The sequence below is a fragment of the Sander lucioperca genome, chromosome 10 (assembly GCF_008315115.2).
Source record: "Sander lucioperca isolate FBNREF2018 chromosome 10, SLUC_FBN_1.2, whole genome shotgun sequence".
In the NCBI taxonomy this organism is placed as follows: Eukaryota; Metazoa; Chordata; class Actinopteri; order Perciformes; family Percidae; genus Sander; species Sander lucioperca.
Window position 1 is genome coordinate 5,724,114 of NC_050182.1, and position 23,680 is coordinate 5,747,793.

The 23,680-nt window shown below is 42.9% G+C and overlaps 2 protein-coding genes across 2 annotated transcripts in view; both read left to right on the forward strand.

Moving 5' to 3' along the window:
* LOC116064053 (complement C3-like) overlaps nucleotides 1–17,501 on the forward strand; it is a 49,297-nt gene extending 31,796 nt beyond the window's left edge. Inside the window, exons 27-44 of the mRNA XM_031319106.2 lie at nucleotides 539–698; nucleotides 871–966; nucleotides 3,593–3,743; nucleotides 5,723–5,808; nucleotides 7,091–7,168; nucleotides 7,276–7,431; nucleotides 7,739–7,801; nucleotides 7,975–8,056; nucleotides 8,909–8,957; nucleotides 9,089–9,179; nucleotides 9,483–9,572; nucleotides 9,658–9,760; nucleotides 9,860–9,949; nucleotides 11,721–11,813; nucleotides 11,926–12,009; nucleotides 16,114–16,255; nucleotides 16,696–16,989; nucleotides 17,357–17,501. Coding sequence (XP_031174966.1) covers nucleotides 539–698; nucleotides 871–966; nucleotides 3,593–3,743; nucleotides 5,723–5,808; nucleotides 7,091–7,168; nucleotides 7,276–7,431; nucleotides 7,739–7,801; nucleotides 7,975–8,056; nucleotides 8,909–8,957; nucleotides 9,089–9,179; nucleotides 9,483–9,572; nucleotides 9,658–9,760; nucleotides 9,860–9,949; nucleotides 11,721–11,813; nucleotides 11,926–12,009; nucleotides 16,114–16,255; nucleotides 16,696–16,837 — 1,756 coding nt within the window. The 3' untranslated portion in view covers nucleotides 16,838–16,989; nucleotides 17,357–17,501. The remainder of the gene's footprint in view (nucleotides 1–538; nucleotides 699–870; nucleotides 967–3,592; nucleotides 3,744–5,722; nucleotides 5,809–7,090; nucleotides 7,169–7,275; nucleotides 7,432–7,738; nucleotides 7,802–7,974; nucleotides 8,057–8,908; nucleotides 8,958–9,088; nucleotides 9,180–9,482; nucleotides 9,573–9,657; nucleotides 9,761–9,859; nucleotides 9,950–11,720; nucleotides 11,814–11,925; nucleotides 12,010–16,113; nucleotides 16,256–16,695; nucleotides 16,990–17,356) is intronic.
* Nucleotides 17,502–18,874: 1,373 nt separating this feature from the next.
* LOC116064054 overlaps nucleotides 18,875–23,680 on the forward strand; it is a 7,969-nt gene continuing 3,163 nt past the window's right edge. The window contains exons 1-3 of the mRNA XM_031319107.2: nucleotides 18,875–19,031; nucleotides 21,586–21,909; nucleotides 22,764–22,876. Of these exons, the coding sequence (XP_031174967.1) occupies nucleotides 18,950–19,031; nucleotides 21,586–21,909; nucleotides 22,764–22,876 (519 nt within the window). The 5' untranslated portion in view covers nucleotides 18,875–18,949. The remainder of the gene's footprint in view (nucleotides 19,032–21,585; nucleotides 21,910–22,763; nucleotides 22,877–23,680) is intronic.

Sequence of the window (23,680 nt, forward strand, 5' to 3'; positions counted from 1 at the left end):
CTCATAATACACATAATAAAATATGTCTACACACAGTCCTACCTGAATTAATCTGCACCTCTTAATAGGCCTACTAGCACTAAAACTATAACTGGTCATCGCATCAGTACAACAGGCTTATTAAAAGAAAGTTTACTGCACACAACGGCACTCCACTTATTTTATTTATTTATTCACTCAAGCGCCCGAGGGCATAATCAGGTTCATTTGAACAACAGGCTTATTTCCATAGCAACGGAGTCTTAAATCAGTAATAGGAACACTTGGATATAGTCAACATTTCAAAACCTTTGGTGATTATTAATCTTCAGAGTTTTACAAGTCACAAGTTACATATTCTTAATTTTTATGGGAATTTCCTGGTAAAATGAAGGTTAAAAAAATATTATTTTATATTTTATTTTGCTTTTCCACGGACAACCTGCAGTACCCTCACGCACCACTAGTGGTCCACGGACCACAGTTTGGGAATGACTGGTGTATTACATCTGCATATACATGAAACTAAACTATTACACATTCTCCTCTCCTCTCTAAGGCTGACAGCTTATGTTGCCAAGGTGTTTGCCATGGCTAACAATCTGGTGGCAGTGAAAGAAGAACACATCTGTGAAGCCATCAAGTTTCTGATTCTCAACGTACAGCAACCTGACGGCTCGTTTATAGAAGTTGGAACGGTTATCCATGGAGAGATGATTGTGCGTATACTGATTTCATTGACATCTAATCTTAATCTTGGTGCTACAAAAACAGCTGATTGAGATGAATACAATTACATACATGAATATGAAAAAATGTGTGTGTGTGTGTGTGTTTCTGTGTGTGTGTGTGTGTGTGTGTGTGTGTGTGTGTGTGTGTGTGTGTGTGTAGGGTGATGTGAGAGGAGCAGATTCAGATGTCTCCATGACGGCCTTCTGCCTCATTGCCATGCAGGAGTCTCGCACACAATGTAATGCCACTGTTAGTGTGAGTACTTCATCTTCAAACAATGGTTTCTCTTTTTCCGTCACCTCTTTCATTTCATTTACGGACTCCACACTAGTGAGGAGCGACACAAAGTTAATGTGCTAGTCATCTTAGTCTTTTTTAAACATAATTATTAGGCACTTACGTTAATGTAGTTGTCATGATGTGCTCTTTGGCCTTGGAATTACCATTTAGTTACCACTGTAGGTAATGTTTCTCAGACATGCTAACGATTTTTTTGTTTGTTTGTTGTTTTTTACCTTTATCCATCCAGGTAAGTCGATTGTGAACAAATTCTCATTTGCAACGACGACCTGTCACATTCACACAGTTCCACATTCATACCTGGAAGCTGCCCAGTACTACCACAGTCTGATCTGATCACATTCATACTGGAAGCTGCCCAGTACTACCACAGTCTGATCTGATCACATTCATACCTGGAAGCTGCCCAGTACAACCACAGTCTGGTCTGCTGGCCACTGAGCAGCTCCACTGGATTGGTTGGGGTTAAGGGCCTTGCCTAAGGGCACCTCAGTTAGAGCTAGGGTTGGGTACCGAGACCTGGTACTAATACGGCACCAGTGCCTTAACGACCGGTATCTACTGGACCGAATAGCAAAACAGATTTTGGTGCCTCATTCTGGTGCACTTGATATGCCTTCTGCGCTGCTCTCTGATGCTCCATAATACACTCGACAGCAGGTAACGTTAGCTAGCAGCTGGATTAAAACACAACAACATAGACGGTGCGTTCACGTGAAACTAGTAAGCCTCGCGATGCATTCAAAGTTATTGTAAAATACCCTTTTCCCATCCGGTGGTTGTTTTTGTCGTTCAACAGCAATTTACTGGTGAAATAAGTCATTGTTATAAGTTATAGTTATTACATTCAATTCAATTCAATTTCAATTCAATTTATTTTATTTATAGTATCAAATCATAACAAGAGTTATCTCGAGACACTTTACAGATAGAGTGGGTCTAGACCACACTCTGTACATTATTATTAAATAATTTAATTTTGACCATATGGCCTTAGCAATAAACAAGCCATTCTTCTTAAAAGTATCGCTTTAGCACCGGTATCGAAAACAAACCAACCATACCCAACCCTAGAGCAGATAAAGACATGGTTTAGTCCATTCCTTACATTTTTCTTTTGTTTCTTTAGTTTTATAACCGTTAAAAAAACTGCTTGCATGAAGACTGTTGCTCCGACTACATTCCCATACTGGATCAAAAGGTCCCCAGCTCCCCAGAGCGAGGGGTTTAGTGAATGGTCAATTTTGATAAAAGGATTCTTTTGAAGCAGTTGACACATTCAAAATGGAGACATATTTGCTAATTAAAGGTTGTATTATAAAACGTGACCCTTCTTCTACAGTCTACATCTCTGCTTTTAAATACTGTAGCAGATTAACAAAGACATCCCATTTTCACAAAACAGACACCTATCTGACACGAGTGGTGCTTAAAGGGGTGCTATGCAGTTTTGGCCATTACTTCTGTTTTCTCTCTTTTTGCTGACAGGTTTCTCTATAGAGCTCCCCTACAGGTTTCTCTATAGAGCTCCCCCTACAGGTTTCTCTATAGAGCCCCCCTGCAGGTTTCTCTATAGAGCTCCCCTACAGGTTTCTCTATAGAGCTCCCCTACAGGTTTCTCTATAGAGCTCCCCTACAGGTTTCTCTATAGAGCTCCCCCTGCAGGTTTCTCTATAGAGCTCCCCTACAGGTTTCTCTATAGAGCCCCCCCTACAGGTTTCTCTATAGAGCCCCCCCTACCGGTTTCTCTATAGAGCCCCCTACAGGTTTCTCTATAGAGCCCCCCCTACAGGTTTCTCTATAGAGACCCCTACAGGTTTCTCTATAGAGCCCCCCCTACAGGTTTCTCTATCGCGCCCTCCCTGCAGGTTTCTCTATAGAGCCCCCTCTGCCGGTTTCTCTATAGAGCCCCCCCTGCAGGTTTCTCTATAGAGCCCCCCTTGCAGGTTTCTCTATAGAGCCCCCCCTACAAGTTTCTCTATAGAGCCCCCCTACAGCTCCTATGTTTACTTGTGTTTGACTCCTCTCTCGGTCAGTCTGCCGTTTCCTCTTTCTCTGTTCCTCCGACAATGCTTTCCTAGCTATCTGCTTCTTTTTTGCCGGCTCAGCCATGACGATAGTGTGAAAAACTCCATCGCTACCTTGTTCTTATATGTAGCCAGTTCCTGAATGGGCGTATGTGTGCAGTGCCGTGAAACAATTCGCTACAACGCAAGACCTGATATCACGCCATACTTCCTGACGCTGAGGCCGGCGGCTCGGCGGCCGAAAGTTGCAAGGGTGGTTTTTCCATTCCACCACCATTCAACCTGAAAAACATATATATGACTCCGAAGCTGTTCAATTAAGGTAAATTAAGCGAAAAATCTGCATAGTTCCCCTTCAATGAGGCCTCAGTTTTTGCAGTAATGTGATTGTTGACAGGTTGAAGTGAGGCATCAAAATATCTTGCTGCCTTTCAATCCAGTCTCAGCTATTGTCTAGTAAAATGCAAATTTGAAATAGATGCACTACTGTTATGTGACCCATTTGACAGCCTTTTACGCTTACACTCTCCTTCCTTTCTCTTCCTTCTGTCCAGAGTCTGCCAGGCAGTATAGACAAAGCAGTGAACTATCTGGAAAGGCGTCTGCCCAGCCTCACCAACCCATATGCTGTTGCCATGACGTCATATGCCCTGGCCAGTGAAAACAAACTGAACAAGGAGATCCTCTACAAGTTTGCTTCCACAGGTGTCGTCACACAGCAACATTCTTAAACTAAACCTGTGGTGGACCTGTCCACCAGAACTGATAATGTTATATGTTATATGTAATTATTTTTCAGCCATATAGTGTCCTGCTTAGTAGCCTAGAAATCTAGACGCACCCTGGTCAGCCAGCCTGGTCCTACGAGACTCTGGTACACTAGCCTGGTCCTGCGAGACTCTGGTACACTAGCCTGGTCCTACCAGACTTTGGTCCACTAGCCTGGTCCTACCAGACTGGTACATTACCTTGGTCCTACCAGACTCTGGTACATTAGCCTGGTCCTACCATACTCTGGTACATTAGCCTGGTCCCACCAGACTCTGATACACTAGCCTGGTCCTACGAGACTCTGGTACACTAGCCTGGTCCTACCAGACTCTGGTACATTAGCCTGGTCTACCAGACTCTGGTACACTAGCCTGGTCCTACCAGAGTCTGGTACAGTACATTAGCCTGGTCTTACCAGACTCTGGTACATTAGCCTGGTCCCACCAGCCTCTGGTACATTACCTTGGTCCTACCAGACTCTGGTACATTAGCCTGGTCCTACCAGACTCTGGTACATAAGCCTGGTCCTACCATACTCTGGTACACTAGCCTGGTCCTACCAGACTCTGGTATATAAGCCTGGTCCTACCAGACTCTGATACACTAGCCTGGTCCTACGAGACTCTGGTACATTAGCCTGGTCCTACCAGAGTCTGGTACAGTACATTAACCTGGTCCTACCAGACTCCGGTACACTAGCCTGGTCCTACCAGACTCTGGTACATTAGCCTGGTCCTACCAGACTCTGGTACATTAGCCTGGTCCTACCAGACTCTGCTACACTAGCCTGGTCCTACCAGACTCTGGTCCATTAGGCTGGTCCTACCAGACTCTGGTACATTAGCCTGGTCCTACCAGACTCTGCTACACTAGCCTGGTCCTACCAGACTCTGTTCCATTAGGCTGGTCCTACCAGACTCTGGTACATTAGCCTGGTCCTACCAGACTCTGCTACACTAGCCTGGTCCTACCAGACTCTGGTCCATTAGCCTGGTCCTACCAGACTCTGGTACACTAGCCTGGTCCTACCAGACTCTGGTACATTAGCCTGGTCCTACCAGACTCTGGTACACTAGCCTGGTCCTACCAGACTCTGGTACATTTCATGTGTAGAGAGAGTCTGGCCTCTCTCCATTGACAGGTGTTAACTTCCTTGAAGGAGGGTACTCTGTTGAAGTTTAAAACTATTGGATCTGCCCAGAGACACTATGGATCTGCCATAACCAATCGCTAACGTTTGGTCGTGACGTCAGCTTAGCATCGCTAGCGTTAGCCTTAGCCAACTCCTTCACCACTAACGGAGCGAGCTGCAAAATCAAACTGTTCCCGAACCCCGTGGGGAGGAGGGCCACAACATCATGGCCACCAACAAAACTTCTGGATATTCGGCAGCGTTGCTGCCACAACGGACCAAATGGCTTTGCTCGCATCTTTCTCCGCCGCCATTACGGAACTACAACTCAAATTAGGGCACGACCTCAACGGCATCGTTCTCAGCCACTCCCTCTGTTCACTGATTGGACCGGCAAAGATTTGACCGAAGAAAACCCAAGAATATACCGCAAACCCAGATGACGTAATGAAGGAAAATTAAAATTGAGCGGAAGTACGTAAGAGGGCAGAGCCAGGCTAGATCAATATAGCATGCACTGAGAGATTTATTACTTCAATTGACTACATTCAGTCGGGCTCTCATGTAGCCTGTATGTTAATTTCCGCTTAAATGGTCTTAAAATGATAAAACAATTACCAGTAGTAAAAATTCATTTAAGTAAGCACATTTTACTTTATTTTTTATTTTATCTCTATAAAATTAAATATTTTAAGATCAGGAATTGGGAAATTATTAGTGAATTAATCTTGTTTCAGGTAAAGCATAGTAATATAAAGATATTTTTGTATGTCTTCCTCAGAGTTGTCCCACTGGCCAACACCTAAGGGACACATTTACACACTGGAGGCCACAGCTTACGCTCTTCTCGCTCTGGTCAAGGCCAAGGTGAGCATGTTCCACTTGAGTATGTCTAATCAGGACTGACAGTAAACATACAACTGAGTCCTCATCCATGCTACCTCACTGAAAGGGTAAGGGCCTTTTTTCAGTAGCTGCAGCCAAGCTGGCGCGCGCAAATGTGACGTCATGAGAGCGCTGTAACTGTTTATACTCGCGCTAATGAGGAAAGGCTACCGACTTTTCTATTTCTACGGACTAGAAGAACAAGAAAAAGGTAAATAACGGCAGAACTGGCAGTAGCATTGCCTTCAATGCTTCGATTTGATTGGATGAGCTACTTGGTGGGATCAGGCCTGTCAAGTGGAGACAGCAAAAACACTTAAATGACCCCAAAGGGCCCCACACACCAAAGCGACGAGACGTAATACGTCTCCATAACAGCAGGCGACGCTATTAAGTTTTGTCACCCAAAAATGAAAACCAGCAGCTGATTGGACGAACGTGTCACGTGGGTCTGGTTTCTCCAGAAATTCAAAGCCAGACTGTCATGGCGGCTCGTTCACAATACGATCTCATATTGGACTAAAATAGTTCACCGAAACGTGTTTCTGAAAACATTTTAAGAGAGAAATAGGCCGTGCAGTTTCTGAATCTGTCTTCATTTCAGATCAACAAAGGTCAGTTTAAAAGATTTTCGTCAGATTTTGAGAGACTCTAGTCACGCTCATCCTGCTCCCATTTCCTGGTTAGCTCTCCACCAATCAGATGGGTCATGGAGTCCGAATAGCCGGCAGTGCCCGATTATACATGTCAAATCGGCCAAATTAGTATTGAGTTGAGTTGACGGCTCCAGGTCAAAGTACCTCTTATCAGTACAGAGGCTGGTAAAACAAGCCTGTTCTACTACGGTCCTTGGTCCTGAAACGGTCTGCAAGCCAAGCTCAAACTTGAGACACTTATTTCTTTTAATGATTTTAAACTTAAAATAATTATTGTGGTACCTATTGTTGTTGTTGCTGATTTATTGTTGTTGGATACTTTCTATGTGACCTTGTTACATGGCCAGGTCTTATACTTGCAAAAGAGGTTTTAATCTCAATGTGGTTTCCTAAAATAAAGGTTATATATATTATGACATAGTTATAAAAACAAGGGACTGATTTGAGCATCCTGCTCTGCATAATCACACAATCATGACACAAATGTGGAAAGATCAAGCACATGTAGTTTGTGATTGACTGCTTTTATCAGGCAAGTTTCAAGTCTCTGCTGTTTGATCGTGTCAAACAGAGAATTTCAACCATTGACTTGCTTTCTGTTAATAAAGGCATTTGAAGAAGCCAGACCTGTTGTGAGATGGTTCAACACGCAGCAGATGGTTTACGGAGACTTTGGATCGACTCAGGTAACACAGACCGCTCTCTCCATCTTGATTCCTGCAGCTTATGTTAGCCCATAACCTATTTTTCTTCTAAATCTTGTTCCCGTCCTCCACTCGTTCTCTCTCTCTAGGCTACTATAATGGTGTACCAGGCTATAGCGGAGTACTGGACTAGTGCTAAAGAACCAGAGTATGATCTGAATGTGGACATCGTTTTGCCGGGCAGGTCAAAGCCTGACAAGTTCAACTTCAACAGGGACAACCACTACGCCACCAGAACATCTAAAGTCAGAAAACACACAAACACACACACACACACACACACACACACACACACACACACACACACACACACACACACACATAGTGGATCATTAATATCATCATTCCTGATGTTCTCTGTCTGTTTCTTCTGCTGATTGAGTGTGTGTGTGTGTGTGTGTGTATATATGTCTCTGTGTGTGTGTGTGTGTGTGTGTGCGTGCGTGTCTCTGTGTGTGTGTGTGTGTGTGTGTGTGTCTCTGTGTGTCTGTGTGTGTGTGTGTGTGTGTGTGTGTGTGTCTCTGTGTGTCTGTGTGTGTGTGTGTGTCACAGATCAAAGATATAAACCAGAATGTGACGGTAATTGCCACGGGTACAGGAGAAGCAACGGTGAAAGTAAGTACAAGTTATTATTGTTCTGAGTTTTATCCTCAGTTAATTATTATAGTGTCTCTTTTTTGAATCTCATAAAAGACCAAATATTTGTTTAATCTTGTTTGGATTATATTTTTAAGACAGATGTCTATGAGTTCATCACATGTAAAGATGCACTTGTATCTGTCTGCCAGATGGTGTCTCTGTATTACGCTCTGCCTAAAGAAAAGGAAAGTGACTGTCAGAAGTTTAACCTGTCAGTGCAGCTCCTGCCAGGTAATTTGGTCTTTCTGTCTCTTTCTTTATTCATCGTTATGTGTTGTTTAGGTACAAACAACATAAGGTACCTTACCTTATGAGAAACGAATAAACAAAATACTTAATTACTATATACTAGTGCTGTCAGTCAAACGCGTTATTAACAGCATTAACGCAAACCCATTTTAACGGCGTCAATTTTTTTTTTTATCACAAGATTAACGTTCTTTTTGGACTAGCAAACTTTATAGGTTTTTTCACGCTGTTGCAAAAACTAGTAACGTTAGAAAAACTACAACACCACACCGGATCTCGCTAGACCGGAAACAAAACAACAGGCACGCCACACACGCTTGTTTGGGCTTGGAGACGGCCAAAGAGTAGTAGGCTAATGTTACGTTTTGAGTGGATGGCGAGCACGAGACGCCGAAATGGATGCCAATAAGATTCTGAATGGAAAGTTTACTTTTAAAAAGTTGCCAAATGGTTCCATTGACAAGACCAAAGTGATGTGTGTGTTTTGTGGTTGTGAACTGAGCTATCATCGCAGCACGTCCAGTCTGAAATACCACTTGATGGCCAAGCACACAGCTGATGGCCAAGCGCACAGCTGATGGCCAAGCACACAGCTGATGCCAATTCTCCCCCCCCTCGTCAAAGCCAGGCCGATCCACTTTTCCGTGTTGATAAGAGCATTAAAATGAGAAAAACTAATGGGACAAAAAGAAATCAAGGGACATTTAGAATAGATAAAAATGTGTGATTAATTGTGATTAATTGCGAGTTAACTATGACATTAATGCGATTAACCGCGATTAAATATTATACTCGTTTGACAGCACTAATATATACATTATTTTGCTCCTGCAGAGAAAATGGATGAGGGGGAGAAAATATACAAGCTGAAAATAGAGTTTTTGTGAGTATAATCAAGAAGTCATGACTGAACAAATGTTGTTCTCATGATTTTGAATTCTTGAAGGATTTTATCTTTTTTTATCTCCATATTTTTTTTTGTTTCTGTTATTATTCCATCCATGCTGTGTACAGTTATAAGGACGAAGAGAGGGATGCATCTATGTCAATCCTGGATATTGGCTTACCAACTGGCTTCACCGTTAACACAGCTGACCTGGACTTAGTAAGAACACACAAATACATTATATATACAATACATATTTAATACATTATATATACAATACATATAATACACGTCATGTATCCACATACAGTTGAGTCAGTGTTTATGGTTGGGAGGAACAAGATGTTTTAGAAAGTTTAGAAAGTTATCTGACTGTGTGCGTGTCTGTGTCTCTGTGTGTGTCTGTTTTGTGTGTGTGTGTGTCTGTGTGTGTGTCTGTTTTGTGTGTGTGTGTGTGTGTGTGTGTCTGTGTGTGTGTGTGTGTGTGTGTGTGTGTGTGTGTGTGTGTGTGTGTGTGTGTAGTTATCTAAAGGACGAGCCCGCATATTTCCAAAATATGAGATGAACACAGTCCTGTCAGAAAGAGGCTCACTCATCATCTACCTGGATAAGGTTAGCCTTCACTGTTTCCTTCCTCTGGACTATTTCTCTCTGCCTTGTTCTTCCTTTCATCTCTCTATCTCTCATTGGTCCACAGGTTTCTCACACACGACCAGAGGAGATCACTTTTAAGATCCATCAGAAGCTGAAAGTGGGATTCACACAACCAGCTGCTGTGTCTATCTATGAATACTATAACCGTGAGTCTCAGAGACACTTTGAACACATGTGATGCCTCCATGTGCATTGCTGCCAATAGATGTCAGAGTATTTTCTGAAATCTTTCTTTCCCATTGCAGAGATACATTGCGTCAAATTCTACCATCCAGAGAGGAAAGATGGAGAGCTAATGCGTCTCTGTACAAGTGACGTATGCAGATGTGCAGAAGGTAACCAGGATGATGTCAAACTGACCTAATCCGTTGTCTGTAAACATAAATTTGTTATATTGAACGAACACCTAAACCCAACACTAACATGGTGCTTCATAGAGATAAAGCATTGATCCATCATGTGGGGCTTATTATTCTGCATTGTCTCTAAACTACAGCAATTTATTATTGTACCTAAATAAAGTTGGGGGACTTAAGGCCAAGAGAAGATTAAACAAGATAAAGAGTCTACAGCCATGCTAGTGGCTCTAAAGGCCCAGACACACCGACCAGACGGCCGACCATCAGCAGTAAAGCCAGTCAGACTGATCAGTCTCCCCGAGTTGGTCCAAAAAGTTCCTCAGAACACACCGAAGAGACGAGACGTAATACGTCTCCATAGCAGCAGACGGTGCTAATCTGGATTGTCGCCCAAACATGAAAACCGGCAGCTGATTGGTTTCTCCGGAAATTCAAAGCCAGACTGTCATGGCGACTCGTTCAGAATACGATCTCATATTGGACTAAAATAGTTCACCGAAACGTGTTTCTGAAAACATTTTAAGAGAGAAATAGGCCGTGCAGTTGCTGAATCTGTCTTCATTTCAGATCAACAAAGGTCAGTTTAAAAGATTTTACTCAGATTTTGAGAGACTCTAGTCACGCTATTCCCGCTCCCTGTTTCCGGGTTAGCTCTCCACCAATCAGATGGGTCATTGAGTCTGACTGCTGGCAGTGCCCGCCCCTCCGATTATACATGTCAAATCGGCCAAAATGAAGGCCGACGGCCCCTCGGACGGACGACGGCACGGAACACACCGAACAGACTCGAGTCAACGACCTCGCCAGACTGTCTGTGTGTCTCGGGCTTTAGAGGCTGTACCAGTGGTGTAGTCTACATGATACGCAGTGATATGCAGTATACCCACTAAGAAATCGCCAGGATTTCCATATACCAACTTAAAAATGCCCAATGACACGCAACAACATACTTTCCATTATATTTTTGATATATTTTGAATTGTCATCTGTGTTTTTTTTCTTCACATAGGCTCAATAAAGGTATTTTCACCGTAAATTGGTGCATAAAAGTGTATCTGAATACAGGAAATGAAGTCGTTGATGCTCAAAACTTCCCTGGGGGAGGACACCCAGACCCCCCAATATGATATGGGCCCCCCCTCCCCCAAAGGGATATTCTAGCCATTGACTGTAAATATTAATGGACAATGCATCCGGTTCGGCGAAGTGCTGCAAATGCAGAAGTGCCTTAAAGTTGCATTGTATCTGATATTATCCTCGGTCATATCAGACCGACCAAGGCATTGAACATTTTAAATTTAAAAAAGCGTATTAGGTAGCCAATGGACCTGTTTCACTTGATGCAAAGGTTCATTTTTATTTGATTAAAATAAATTTAAAATATTACCCTAACACCCGTCTTCCTGTGTGCGAAATATTTGTTTATGTAGCTGTGACAACAAAACACGTGCATATTAGGCTACTGGCACGCGCCTGTGTTAACGTGAGCTTGTTCCCCCGTGTGAGCTGATGACCTCATCTGTTGACATTTCTGAATGCCTTCCTACAGCTGCTTAATAAAAGCTTTCCACACAAACAAACGTACATGTGTCATTAGTATGAGAAAAAAATTAGATTTTAACTGTGTCAGACTCGGGTCAGGTTCGGACAGAAAAATGCGGTCCGATTGGCACTCTAATCCACACACATCCACATGTGCTTTTTTGATCAGTCGTATATTTACGTTGTGCCTATTGTGTATTTCCAGAGGACTGCAGTATGCAGAACAAGGAGAAAATCACTAATGATCAGCGAACAGCTAAGATCTGTGAGAGTACACAGAACAGCATAATAGATTTTGGTAAGAGAGTGTGAATGGATTGTATTTATAAAGCACCTTTATCCCAAAAAATGTTTGTATGTTAGTGTGAGTAAGTGAGCTTACAATCTGCTAACAACTTGTCTGTCCTCAGCGTACAAAGTGAGACTGGAAAGTTTTGAAGAACATTTGTCCACTGACATTTACAAAGGGAAGGTACTGGAAGTCATCAAAGAAGGTATTTATCTTTGAATTGCCTGAAATGTACAAGACACTGATGTTTTTTCAAGGTCCCTTAAGGTGGTGACACACCAAAAAGACGTCCGACCGTCGGCAGAAAAGCCAGTCGGACTGATCAGTCGGGTCCCCGAGGTCCAAAAAGTGCCTCAGAACACACCAAAGAGACACTGACTTGAGCGTACGCTCTGAGCGTGCGCGAAACGTAATACGTCTCCATAGCAGCAGGCGGCGCTGCTCTGTATTGTTTCCATTAACAGTCTGATTATTTCCCAGAAAATGAAAACCGGCAGCTGATTGGACGAACGCGTCACATGGGTCTTTTTTCTCCGGAAATTCACAGCCAGTCTGTCATGGCGGCTTGTTCAGAATACGATCTCATATTGGACTAAAATAGTTCACAGAAACGTGTTTCTGAAAACATTTTAAGAGAGAAATAGGCCGTGCAGTTGCTGAATCTGTCTTCATTTCAGATTGACAAAGGTCAGTTTAAAAGATTTTCGTCAGATTTTGAGAGACTCATCCGCTCCCCATTTCTGGGCGAGTCCCGACTGCCTTCTCCAGACTGAACATGTCGGGTCGGCCCAAATGAAGGCCGACGGCTCCACCGACGGGCGACGGCACGGGACACACCGAACAGACTCAAGTCACCGACCTCGCCAAACTGTCAGACGGCCGATTATCGGCTTGGTGTGTCTCCTCTATTAAAGGTGATAGTGACATAACAATTTGTTTCTGAAATGGTTTGGGCACATTGAATCTCAGGGCATTTTCACACCTACCTCATTAGGTCCGGACTTTCGGTCTTTTCAGTTTGGTCCAAACCGAAATTGCAGGTGAGAAGGTGCCTCAGACCACGATCCGGATCAAAAGACCAAATTTTGGTCAGATCAAAAGAGGTGGTCTCAGTCTGGACCAAACTGAACCAAGGTCTTGTTTGTTTATAGTGTGAAAGCATTTTTTGGATGGTTCAGACTTTCGGACCAAATACAAGAAGCTCTGGCAGGCTCTCCTCGTGGGAAGCTCCTTTAAGGAATAACTCGGTGCTTAGCCTGTACGTGAGAGAGAGTGACGGTGTCAGTGCTCAGAGCAGACAGCTGTCGGCTATCAGAGGAGAGAATACATCAGCAGTTTATTTGTTAAGTGGTAGTAAATACAGTACAAGTACAGTGTAGGTTTCAGTTTGTCTCTGAATAAATTCTCCAGAAAGAAAGTTCCTGTGTCTCGCTTCTCAACATCACAACAAAACAAAGCGGAGAGCAGCAGTCAGTAGGAGAGAGCAGCAGTCAGTAGGGGAGAGTAGCAGTCAGTAGGAGAGAACAGCAGTCAGTAGGAGAGAGCAGCAGTCAGTAGGAGAGAGCAGCAGTCAGTAGGGGAGAGTAGCAGTCAGTAGGAGAGAGCAGCAGTCAGTAGGGGAGAGCAGCAGTCAGTAGGAGAGAGCAGCAGTCAGTAGGAGAGAGCAGCAGTCAGTAGGAGAGAGCAGCAGTCAGTAGGAGAGAGCAGCAGTCAGTAGGAGAGAGCAGCAGTCAGTAGGAGAGAGCAGCAGTCAGTAGGGGAGAGCAGCAGTCAGTAGGGGAGAGCAGCAGTCAGTAGGAGAGAACAGCAGTCAGTAGGAGAGAGCAGCAGTCAGTAGGGGAGAGTAGCAGTCAGTAGGAGAGAGTAGCAGTCAGTAGGAGAGAGTAGCAGTCAGTAGGAGAGATCAACAGTCAGTAGGAGAGAACAGCAGTCAGTAGGAGAGAGCAGCAGTCAGTAGGAGAGAACAGCAGTCAGTAGGAGAGAGCAGCAGTCAGTAGGGGAGAGCAGCAGTCAGTAGGGGAGAGTAGCAGTCAGTAGGAGAGAACAGCAGTCAGTAGGAGAGAGCAGCAGTCAGTAGGAGAGAGCAGCAGTCAGTAGGAGAGAGCAGCAGTCAGTAGGAGAGAACAGCAGTCAGTAGGGGAGAGTAGCAGTCAGTAGGAGAGAGTAGCAGTCAGTAGGAGAGAGCAGCAGTCAGTAGGAGAGAACAGCAGTCAGTAGGAGAGAACAGCAGTCAGTAGGGGAGAGTAGCAGTCAGTAGGAGAGAGCAGCAGTCAGTAGGGGAGAGTAGCAGTCAGTAGGAGAGAGTAGCAGTCAGTAGGGGAGAGCAGCAGTCAGTAGGGTAGTAATCTCTGACACAGAGAGAGGATACGAGAGGACGGGGATGCCCGTCTACAAACCAATCAATTATATACATAAATATATATATATATATATATATATATATATTAGGGCTGTCAATCGATTAAAAAAATTAATCTAATTAATTACAGACTCTGTGATTAATTAATCGAAATTAATCACATACATAATTAATGGTGCCTGAACCGATACTTTTTAAGAAAGTAAAAAAAGAAAAGAAAACAAAGGGTACTAAACAACAGTCGGTGACAATAAAGAATGGCTTGTTTATTGCTAAGGCCATATGGTCAAAATTAAATGATTTAATAATAATGTATAACAATAACAGTAACTTATTTCACTAGTAAATTGCTGTTAAACGACAAAAACAACCACCAAGGACATTTACAATAACTTCAAATGCACCACGAAGCTGTAGTTTACCAGTTTCATTGAACACACCGTCTGTGTTGTTTTTCCGACGGCAGCTCGGCAGATTGTTACAATCCACTGTTGAGTCACAGTCCTCTACAGTAAAACACAGTCCTCTACAGTAAAACACAGTCCTCTACAGTAAAACACAGTCCTCTACAGTAAAACACAGTCCTCTACAGTAAAACACAGTCACACTTTACACCGTTCAGCGTTAGCTGTCAGCATTGTAACCGTGTTTAATCCAGCTACTAGCTAGCGGTAGGCTAATGTTAGCTGCTGTTGAGTATAGTGTTAACTAGCTAGCGGTAGGCTAACGTTAGCTGCTGTTGAGTATAGTGTTAACTAGCGTCCCGTGCAGCGGTGTTTGTGTTGTCTGTATCGTCTTCAGAGCACCAGAGAGAAGAGCAGACATATCAGTGGCTCCAGATTTCGGTAGCCAGGGTTGGCAGGAAGAAGATTTTTACAAGTAAATGTTCCAGTTAATGATCCAGGCAGAACATTCTCGTCTCCCTCCTTCATTTTACAGTCCAATGGAGGCTAGAACGGCTCCGGGTCAAACCTCAATATGGAATAGATTAATCTGCGTTAATCTGCGTTATTTTTTTTAACGCATTATTTTTTCTCAGATTAATTAATCGAAATTAACGCGTTATTTTGACAGCCCTAATATATATATATATATATATATATATATATATATATATATATATATATATATATATATATATATTATAAGTATGTGATGACGGCAGGACTTGATGAGGGTTCAGACTTTCAGGTGTGAAAACGCCCTCAATGATGTTTCCAATCAGACAGAAAAATGATTGTTCAAAAAGATTTTTAAATGCTTTCTTGCAGAGTTAGATGAGAATGAAGCTACCTCTAGCAGCCAGCTAACTTAGCTTGCATTGTCAGGCAACCAGCGGACACTCCAGAGGTTATTGGTCCTGGCCAAGAAATTGACCAGTTGACCCCCTTATGAAATGCAAATTGTCGGGTGCCTGGGTAGCTCACCTGGTAGAGTGCGCGGCCATATATAGAGGCTAATTCCTCGACGCAGCGGCCCCGGGTTTGACTCCGCCCTGCGGCCCTTTGCTGCATGTCGTCCCCCCCCCTCCCCTTTCATGTCTTCAGCTGACCTATATAAATAAAGGCCTAAAATTGCCAAAAAATCTTTCAAAAAAAATAAAATATATTGCAAATTGTCGTTTTGTTGTACGGACTAAACAAACAAAAATAGAAGTGCTGGAAGGTGGATTTAGTTCTTTGTGCAGAGCCAGGCTAGCCGTTTTCTCCTGTTTTCAGTATTCGTGCTAAGCTAAGTTGCATGTAAGCTACGCAGTCATAAGAGTGGTTTCATTAGAGGTATCAGTCTAACTCTCGGCAAGAAGGCAAATAAGTATTTCCCCAAATGTCCAACTATTTCTTTAAGCATGATTTCACTGGGAATGTGAGAATACAACACAAATGTTTTGTAATGCACCGTTAGCTATTTTAATCCTTACCTTTTCTCTGTTCTGCTATACTTGAATTACAGGAACTCTTGATGTGGATCCTCAGGATAAACAGCGCACATTCCTCCGTTATCCCCACTGCCGGAAGTCTTTAGATCTGGAGACGGGCAAAACCTACCTTATCATGGGCACGTCCAAAGATATTGACAAAGATGACCATCGATCGTAAGTTTGTTCTTTGTGTGAATGTGTGTGGAGTTTGCAATTCAACATTTTCTATTAGTAAATCAAAGCCTTTCTTGTACTCGAGTGTGTGTTGTCACTGTTGATAGTGATTGTGGGAAGAGGTGAAGAGGCTTTTAACCCTCGTGTTGTCTTCCTGTCGATCGCAAATTTTTGTTTTTCTGGGTCAAAATGTAAAAATTTTGGTCGTCTTTTGCAACACTTTTGTAGCTTTTCTCGTTGTCTTTTTCACTTTTTGCAACCGTTTTGTCACTTTCACCGAAGTTTTTGTCGATTTTTTCTGCACTTTTTGTTGGTTGAAAGAAACCCAAATTTCTGATGTGGAAACTTTGTGAAAATGGGTCAAATATGAGCCGAGGACATAAGGGTTAGTGTTGTGTAACAGTGTTACAGATGTGTATGTTTCACTGTGCTTTCCTCAGGTATCAGTATGTGCTTGGAGAGAGAACCTGGATCGAGTACTGGCCCACAGAAGCTGAGTGTCAAACCCAGGAACACAGAATCACCTGTTTGGGCATGGAGGAGATGGTTCAACAGTACCAATTCTTTGGGTGTCAGCAGTAATGAAACTTAAAAAAAAAAAAAATTAAAAAAATGTTAATTTTAAATTGTTTTTTAATTTGCATCATTCTTATTATGTGAAACATTCCCTGCTATGGAATATGATGGCTTACAATGTTGCACTGTATTGATTTAAATGTAATGGTCTTAAAGGTGCAGTAGGTAAGACTTATAAAACTAACTTTCTGGCATATTTGCTGAAACTGACCCTATGTTCCAGCAGAACTACATGAAGCAGGTCATTTATAAAAAAAATAATCCGGCTCCTCTGGCTCCACCTACAGCCTGGAGTGAGATTTGCAAAAATCCACAGCTCCCTGTTCAGATGCACCAATCAGGGCGGGGGGGTGTCTAACTGCGTGTCAATCACTGCTCACGCACACACATTCATTCTCCCTTGTGGGGGGAGGGGCTTAGGAGACCGTTTTGGGCTTTAGCAGAAAGGGGGGAGGGACTGAGAAGTTGTCAATATTTTGGCTAAGTCCTGGATCTTCACATTCTACCTACGGCACATTTAATGAGCATTGTCTTTGTTTGAAAAATAGACACTGATTACTGTTATTTTGGTTTTGATCCAGAATATATACACTCATGTAGATCAATTAATGTCACCTGCAGCAGTAATAAAGCTGACATTTTAAGCTATTGTAAAACCACTGTCAAAAATGTAAGTAAAGTGGGCGCCCGGATAGCTCACCTGGTAGAGCAGGCGCCCACAAAATAAAATCTTTAAAAATGAAACTGTGTAACTGAAATGCTGTTATTTTATTAGCTGGTTTAGCAAAGAAATCACTTTATAAAAATCTTCATGATGATCCCGATCTCTTGCAGGTGTGGCCCCTTCTCTGTGGTGTCTGTGTGTGGTGTTTGTGTGTGTGTGTGTGTGTGTGTGTGTGTGCCCCCCACCCCCATTTCCAGGGGGTAGTATAATGTAGTTTAGTGGGTATATTGTACTATAATAATAATAATAATAATAATAATAATAATAATAATAATAATAATAATAACTTCATTCAGGACACAAATGGAAGGTCCATAGTACATTGACAATTACAATATTTACAAACATATAGCAATAAATATACAGTACAGTACTATATAAATATATGGACCAGAATGGACATATTGAAGTGGGGCGTCTGGGTGTCCTCCCCCAGGGAAATTTTGAGCATCAAAGACTTAATTTCCTTCATTCAGATACACTTTAATGCAACAATTTACAGTGGAAATACCTTTATTTAGCCTATGTGAAGGAAAACACTGATGGCAATTCAAAATATATTAAACATATAATGGAAAGTATGTTGTTACGTGTCATTGGGCAATTTTAAGTGGGTATATGGAAATCCTGGAGGTTTCTTAGTGCGTATATACTGCGTATACCTGCGCCCTACCTCTCGGAGCTTCTAAGCCCTTATATCCCCACTCGCTCTCTCAGGTCAGAGGATCAGCTGCTCCTGAGTGAGCCTAAAACTAAGCGGAAGCTCAGAGGGGACCGTACCTTTGCTGTGTCGGCTCCTAAATTAGGGAATGATCTACTCTGCACGTTAAACAGCCTCTTCTCTGTCTGTTTTTAAATCCCGTCTTAAAACCCATCTCTTCTCTGTGGCCTTTGACACCTAGTAAGATGTCAACTTTATTTACTTCTTTTAATTGTTTAGATTGCTTTTTATTGCGCAGCTATTATTTTTACTCATGTCATAATGTTATATCTTTTATTTATGATGTCTTATTTATTCTTCTGTGCAGCACTTTGGTCAACTTTGGTTGTTTTAAAGCGCTTAACAAATAAAGTTGGATTGGATTGGTATCACGTAGACTACACCACTGCCCATTTCTGTCCCCCTGTCCCGCTCGGTGACAAATCATAACATAACTAAATATATAATAAAACAGACAAAGTAGAATATTAAAACTCTCTTGTTAATGTAAAAAAGTAGGTATTCAGTACTCCTCATACTGTACACCAGGCTGCAGGGCAGGACAGGTTAAAAAAAAAGAAAGGTGCTACATAAATAAGTAACAGTTTGACCAGAAAGATGTTTGACTTTGTTCAGTGTGAGCTGAGTGATGTCACTTCCTGTCGCCGTGTGACTGACCTTTAAGTAATCCGTGATGACACAGTTTAACATCCTGTCCCCCCCGAGAGGTCTGAACATGAAGCTGCTTCCTCTGATCTGTCTCAGCTCGCTCTGCGGTGAGAAAACATTCAATCATTATCATTATATATCAGATAAATCATTCTGTATAATCTGTATATTTATATAACATGTATTCAGGCTTTATATTACATTATTTTTAGGGTTGGGCAACGATTAAAAGTTTTAATCGTTGCCCAACTCAAATGACATTTGAGTCAAATCGACTCAAATGTCATTTGAGTCAAATCGACTCAAATGTCATTTGAGTCAAATCGACTCAAATGTCCCTGTTAGAGTGAGAGGAAGCACCAAAGTTTCAGCATAATGTCTCTTTGTTTTCATTACAGTCAGAGCATGTGAATTAGAGTCCGGATCGGACCGAATCTTTCTGTCCGAGTCCGGCCTGCGTCCGACAGGCATTAAGAAATTTGTGTCCAAGCCCGACACAGTTAAAATCTCATTTTTTTCTCATGCACAGACATGTACGTGTGTTTGTGTGAAAGCTTTTATTAAGCAGCTGTAGGAAGGCATTCGGAAATGTCAACAGATGAGGTCATCAGCATTTATAAAATGAATAACATCGGGGTTAAAATCCCGTTTCTGGTGAGCAGATGAATGAACTTTCAGTCTGGAGTTTATCTCGGACACCACACACACACACACACACACACACACACACACACACACACTGTGTACAAAACTTCAACTTATTCCACCAACTCTGCTCCGGTCACATCTACACGTCTGCTTCATCTTTCTCTTGCTCTCTTCTGCCCACTTTACACACACACACACACACACACACACACACACACACACAGCACCATTTTACAACAAATGCCTTATCGCGTTGATGTGACCGAGCCCGACCCTCATTTCTAAATATCTATCCGAACCCAGCACCGGCCTGTCGGGTACCGTCGGGACCCGTCGGGCTCGGGCCGGGTATCCATGCCTTAATGTGAATGCAGCACCCACTGTTCATCAATATAATGCACTGTAACTCCGAGGTAATGATGGTTACCCAGTGATGTCCAGTAGTCCCCAGTGAGAGGAACATGTTGTAAAGGTGTCGCTTTTGCAGGCCTCTCCTTTTCATAACAACTGGTGTATTCTTCTTGTGATGGTGCGTCTTGAGGGAATCTCATACCTGCCGTCATTTGTTGCGATTCTCAGAATGTTTCTCGGACCGACCAAGGGGGTCAGCGTCTCCTCACAACCCGTAGCTCCTATGGCGCCATTTTAATGCTACTAAGCCATCACCTCCCGTTAGCATCCCATTGACTGCCATTCATTCTGACGTCACTTTGACAGAGAATAACTTTACATCTGAAGAGTTTAAAGACTATTTGTCCATTGTTTATTTCTAAAGAAACACGACAATGTATAAAAGGCTCCATTACCTTGTAGCTCACGTTATGGCTCCGTAGCAGACGTTTTTATAAAAATAGGCTAACGATTGGGTCATAACCACGAGACTTACTGTCTCATAGTAGAGGAATTACCGTATAGTACAGGAGAAGCTCTCAGGCAGTTTGGACTTCCATTAGCTGTTTAAGTTTAATTACTAATGTTAACTATCATTTTAGTGATCAATAATTAGCCTGTGTCTATGTTATCTCCTTACATATACCTACGCTCTCCGTCTCTGCTAGATTGGGAATGATTGAGATTTCTCTTGGCACAGCTACCAGAAGACTTCCAACTTTCAGACAGGTTGCTCACGTCACATCTACGTCTTCAAGCTCAGTTGGAGGCTGCTCAGTAACGCTCAGCCATCACCGGGAAAGAGACTTCACTGGTCTCCGTCCAGAGACACGGGACCTGCTGGTCCATTCTTGTATACTGTCAATGGGACCGACGTCCTCCACATCACTAATGGGCCTGCAGTCTGTAGCTATCCACTTCACTATGGCATTTGTTAGCTTCTCTTGCCTTTGTTGATCTATACTTCTCCCACACGCTGCATCTAACGTAGTCTGCCGACGCGCCACTGTTTGTTTCGTTGAATGATTTGCTGGTATCAATGGTTTGTTTTGCATTTAGGTGATATTTCAGACAGGAAGTACTCCGGTGATAAGAACATTCAATTTGAAATTAATGAGTTAATGCAAAAATAACGCATTAACTTGCCCAGCCCTAATTATTTTACATTATAAATCTGAGGTGCAGCAGCCGAGCCGTTGTTGGCTGAGCTGAATGAATGTCAAATGCGGCGAGAAAAATGCCAAAACAGCAAAAAAAAGCACTGAATTATTTTTTTTATTAAATATTACATAAAATAAATATTAAATATTATAACTTTTCTTGAAATATGATGACTTTTATTCTGAAATATCACAACTTTTATTCTGAAATATCACAACTTTTATTCTGAAATATTATGACTTTTATTCTGAAATATCACGACTTTTATTCTGAAATATCACAACTTCTTTCTTGAAATATTAGGTGTGTTTAACATTGTCTGTATGTGTGTGTGTGTGTGTGTGTGCGTGCGTACGTGCGTGTGTGTGTGCGTCTGTGTGTGCGTGCGTGCGTGTGTTTGTGTGTGTGTGCGTGCGTGCGTGTGTTTGTGTGTGTATGTGCGTGCGTGCATGCGTGTGTTAGTGTGCTTGTGTGTAGCCTCAGCCGGAGCCGTCCTCGTGCAGACTCCGCCCTCTGTGTCTGTGACCCCGGGGTCAAAGGTCACCCTGAGTTGTGACATCACTAAGATGGGGGGGCAGTGCTCTCAGGTGGCGTGGCTGCGTGTGGGCGCGGCGAGCGGCGGCCTCGGAGTGATCGGCGTCGGCCGGTCTGTCTCTGCACAGAGTGAGACTCTGTGTCTGCTGGACATCTCCAGCGCCGCCCTGGAGCAGGCCGGACGCTACTACTGCGTCTACATCAACGGACTCATGCTGGTGCCCGGAGATGGAACCACGCTCACCGTCACAGGTCAGATACTCTCCATATGCTCGACCTTCCTCTGTCTTTGTGTTGGCGTTCTAACCTCCGGCTGATTTGTGAGGACTATGGTTAACTGCTCCTCAGATCTCTGCAGGGTAAATCCAGACAGCTAGCTAGACTATCTGTCCAATCTGAGTTTTCTCTCGCACGACGAAAACTACTTTTGCACGTACACATGTTCCACCAAAACAAGTTCCTTCCTGAGGCTATTCAGCAGAGGCACCGTGGCTCCGTCCGGAGCTTAGCCCCGCCCCAAGACGTTTGTGATTGGTTTAAAGAAATGCCAATAAACCAGAGCAGGTTGTTCTCCCATCCAGGAATGCTGCGTGGACTAGTCAGACCTATTTATTATTGTCTGACTAGATATATGTTATTTTATAGCGGACCATATAGTGAAACAAATTAACCTTATTGCAATAAACGTATAACAATTATCCCAAAATAACAACATGATGCAGATTAACAAAAAGTCAGATTTTATACTTTATCAGGTCTGTCCGCAAGACAACAAGCAGACAACTTTTAAAATGCTTGTTTTCTGGATGGAGTTCAGGACTATGATGAATTCCACTACTACAGTAGTATGAACCCAAAATAAACCGATTTTGCCGTGATTTAATTGTAATAAACGGATACAAAGTAAGTGTGTGTGTGTGTGTGTGTGTGTCTGTCTGTCTGTCTGTCTGTCTGTCTGTCTGTCTGTCTGTCTGTCTGTCTGTCTGTCTGTCTGTGTGTGTGTGTGTGTGTGTGTGTGTGTGTGTGTGTGTGTGTGTGTGTGTGTGTTGCATTGACTCTAAGTACAAAGTTTTAAGCAACATGAATTCTGTGACCGTTCCCCTCAGATCCGGTGCTCCACCATCCCGTGGTCGACTTGTTGGTTCCCTCAGACGGCGCCCGTGGCAACGGCTCCGTCCCGTTGGTCTGTCTGGTGTCTGGACTGGAGGACGCTGCTCGGGTCTGTAGAAGAAAATGAATGAACTAAGGGTTTTGGTCTCTTGTTGTTCTTAATGACATTCCTCCTGGGCTGAAACTATTTCAACCAACCAACAAACTGAATAATTAGTGTGCAGAGTTAACTGGGCCACGTTCAGCCACGACAACACCTAGCAACGCGTTGTGCTGTGTGCGCTCTGCCTTTTTATTACCACGAGTTTACAGACATATCTCTGCTGATTGGGTATCACTGTAGAGCTTTAATCTGGCCTTAAAAGTTTGGCCCGACAAGGCCCGAGCCCGACAGAATAAAAGATCTTCAGCTCTAGTATATCACCGGGGACACAGCCACCAAACCAGAGAAAACAGATTGAGAAGCTGTTTCACACCGTTTCACACTGCTTCAGGGAAACGCTGTTTTGAGATTGTTCGTTGTGACGTTCCCTGCTCTGTGCTTTTGGTCCGTTGACGTTTGATAAATGGCTGATATGAAGCGGTTTACGCCAACCGGCTCCGAAAGGAATCCGGACCAGAAAACATTTGCTTCGGCGCAAAAAAACCATTTTGAAAACTGAAAAAAGTTACAAGACTGGCTCTGTCTCATTCGGCTTACTTTCTGTCAATACACCGCTAATGTGCACTGACCACTTACTGCTGTAGTCCTACTTTCGATGGTTATGATTGATTGGACGAATGCGTCAAGTGGCTTTGGCTGCTCCAGAATTTCAAAACCAACCATAACGGTCTATAATCTATAGTAACATTTTCTAGAGTGTATAATCTATAGGAACATTTTCTATAGTCTATAATCTATAGTAACATTTTC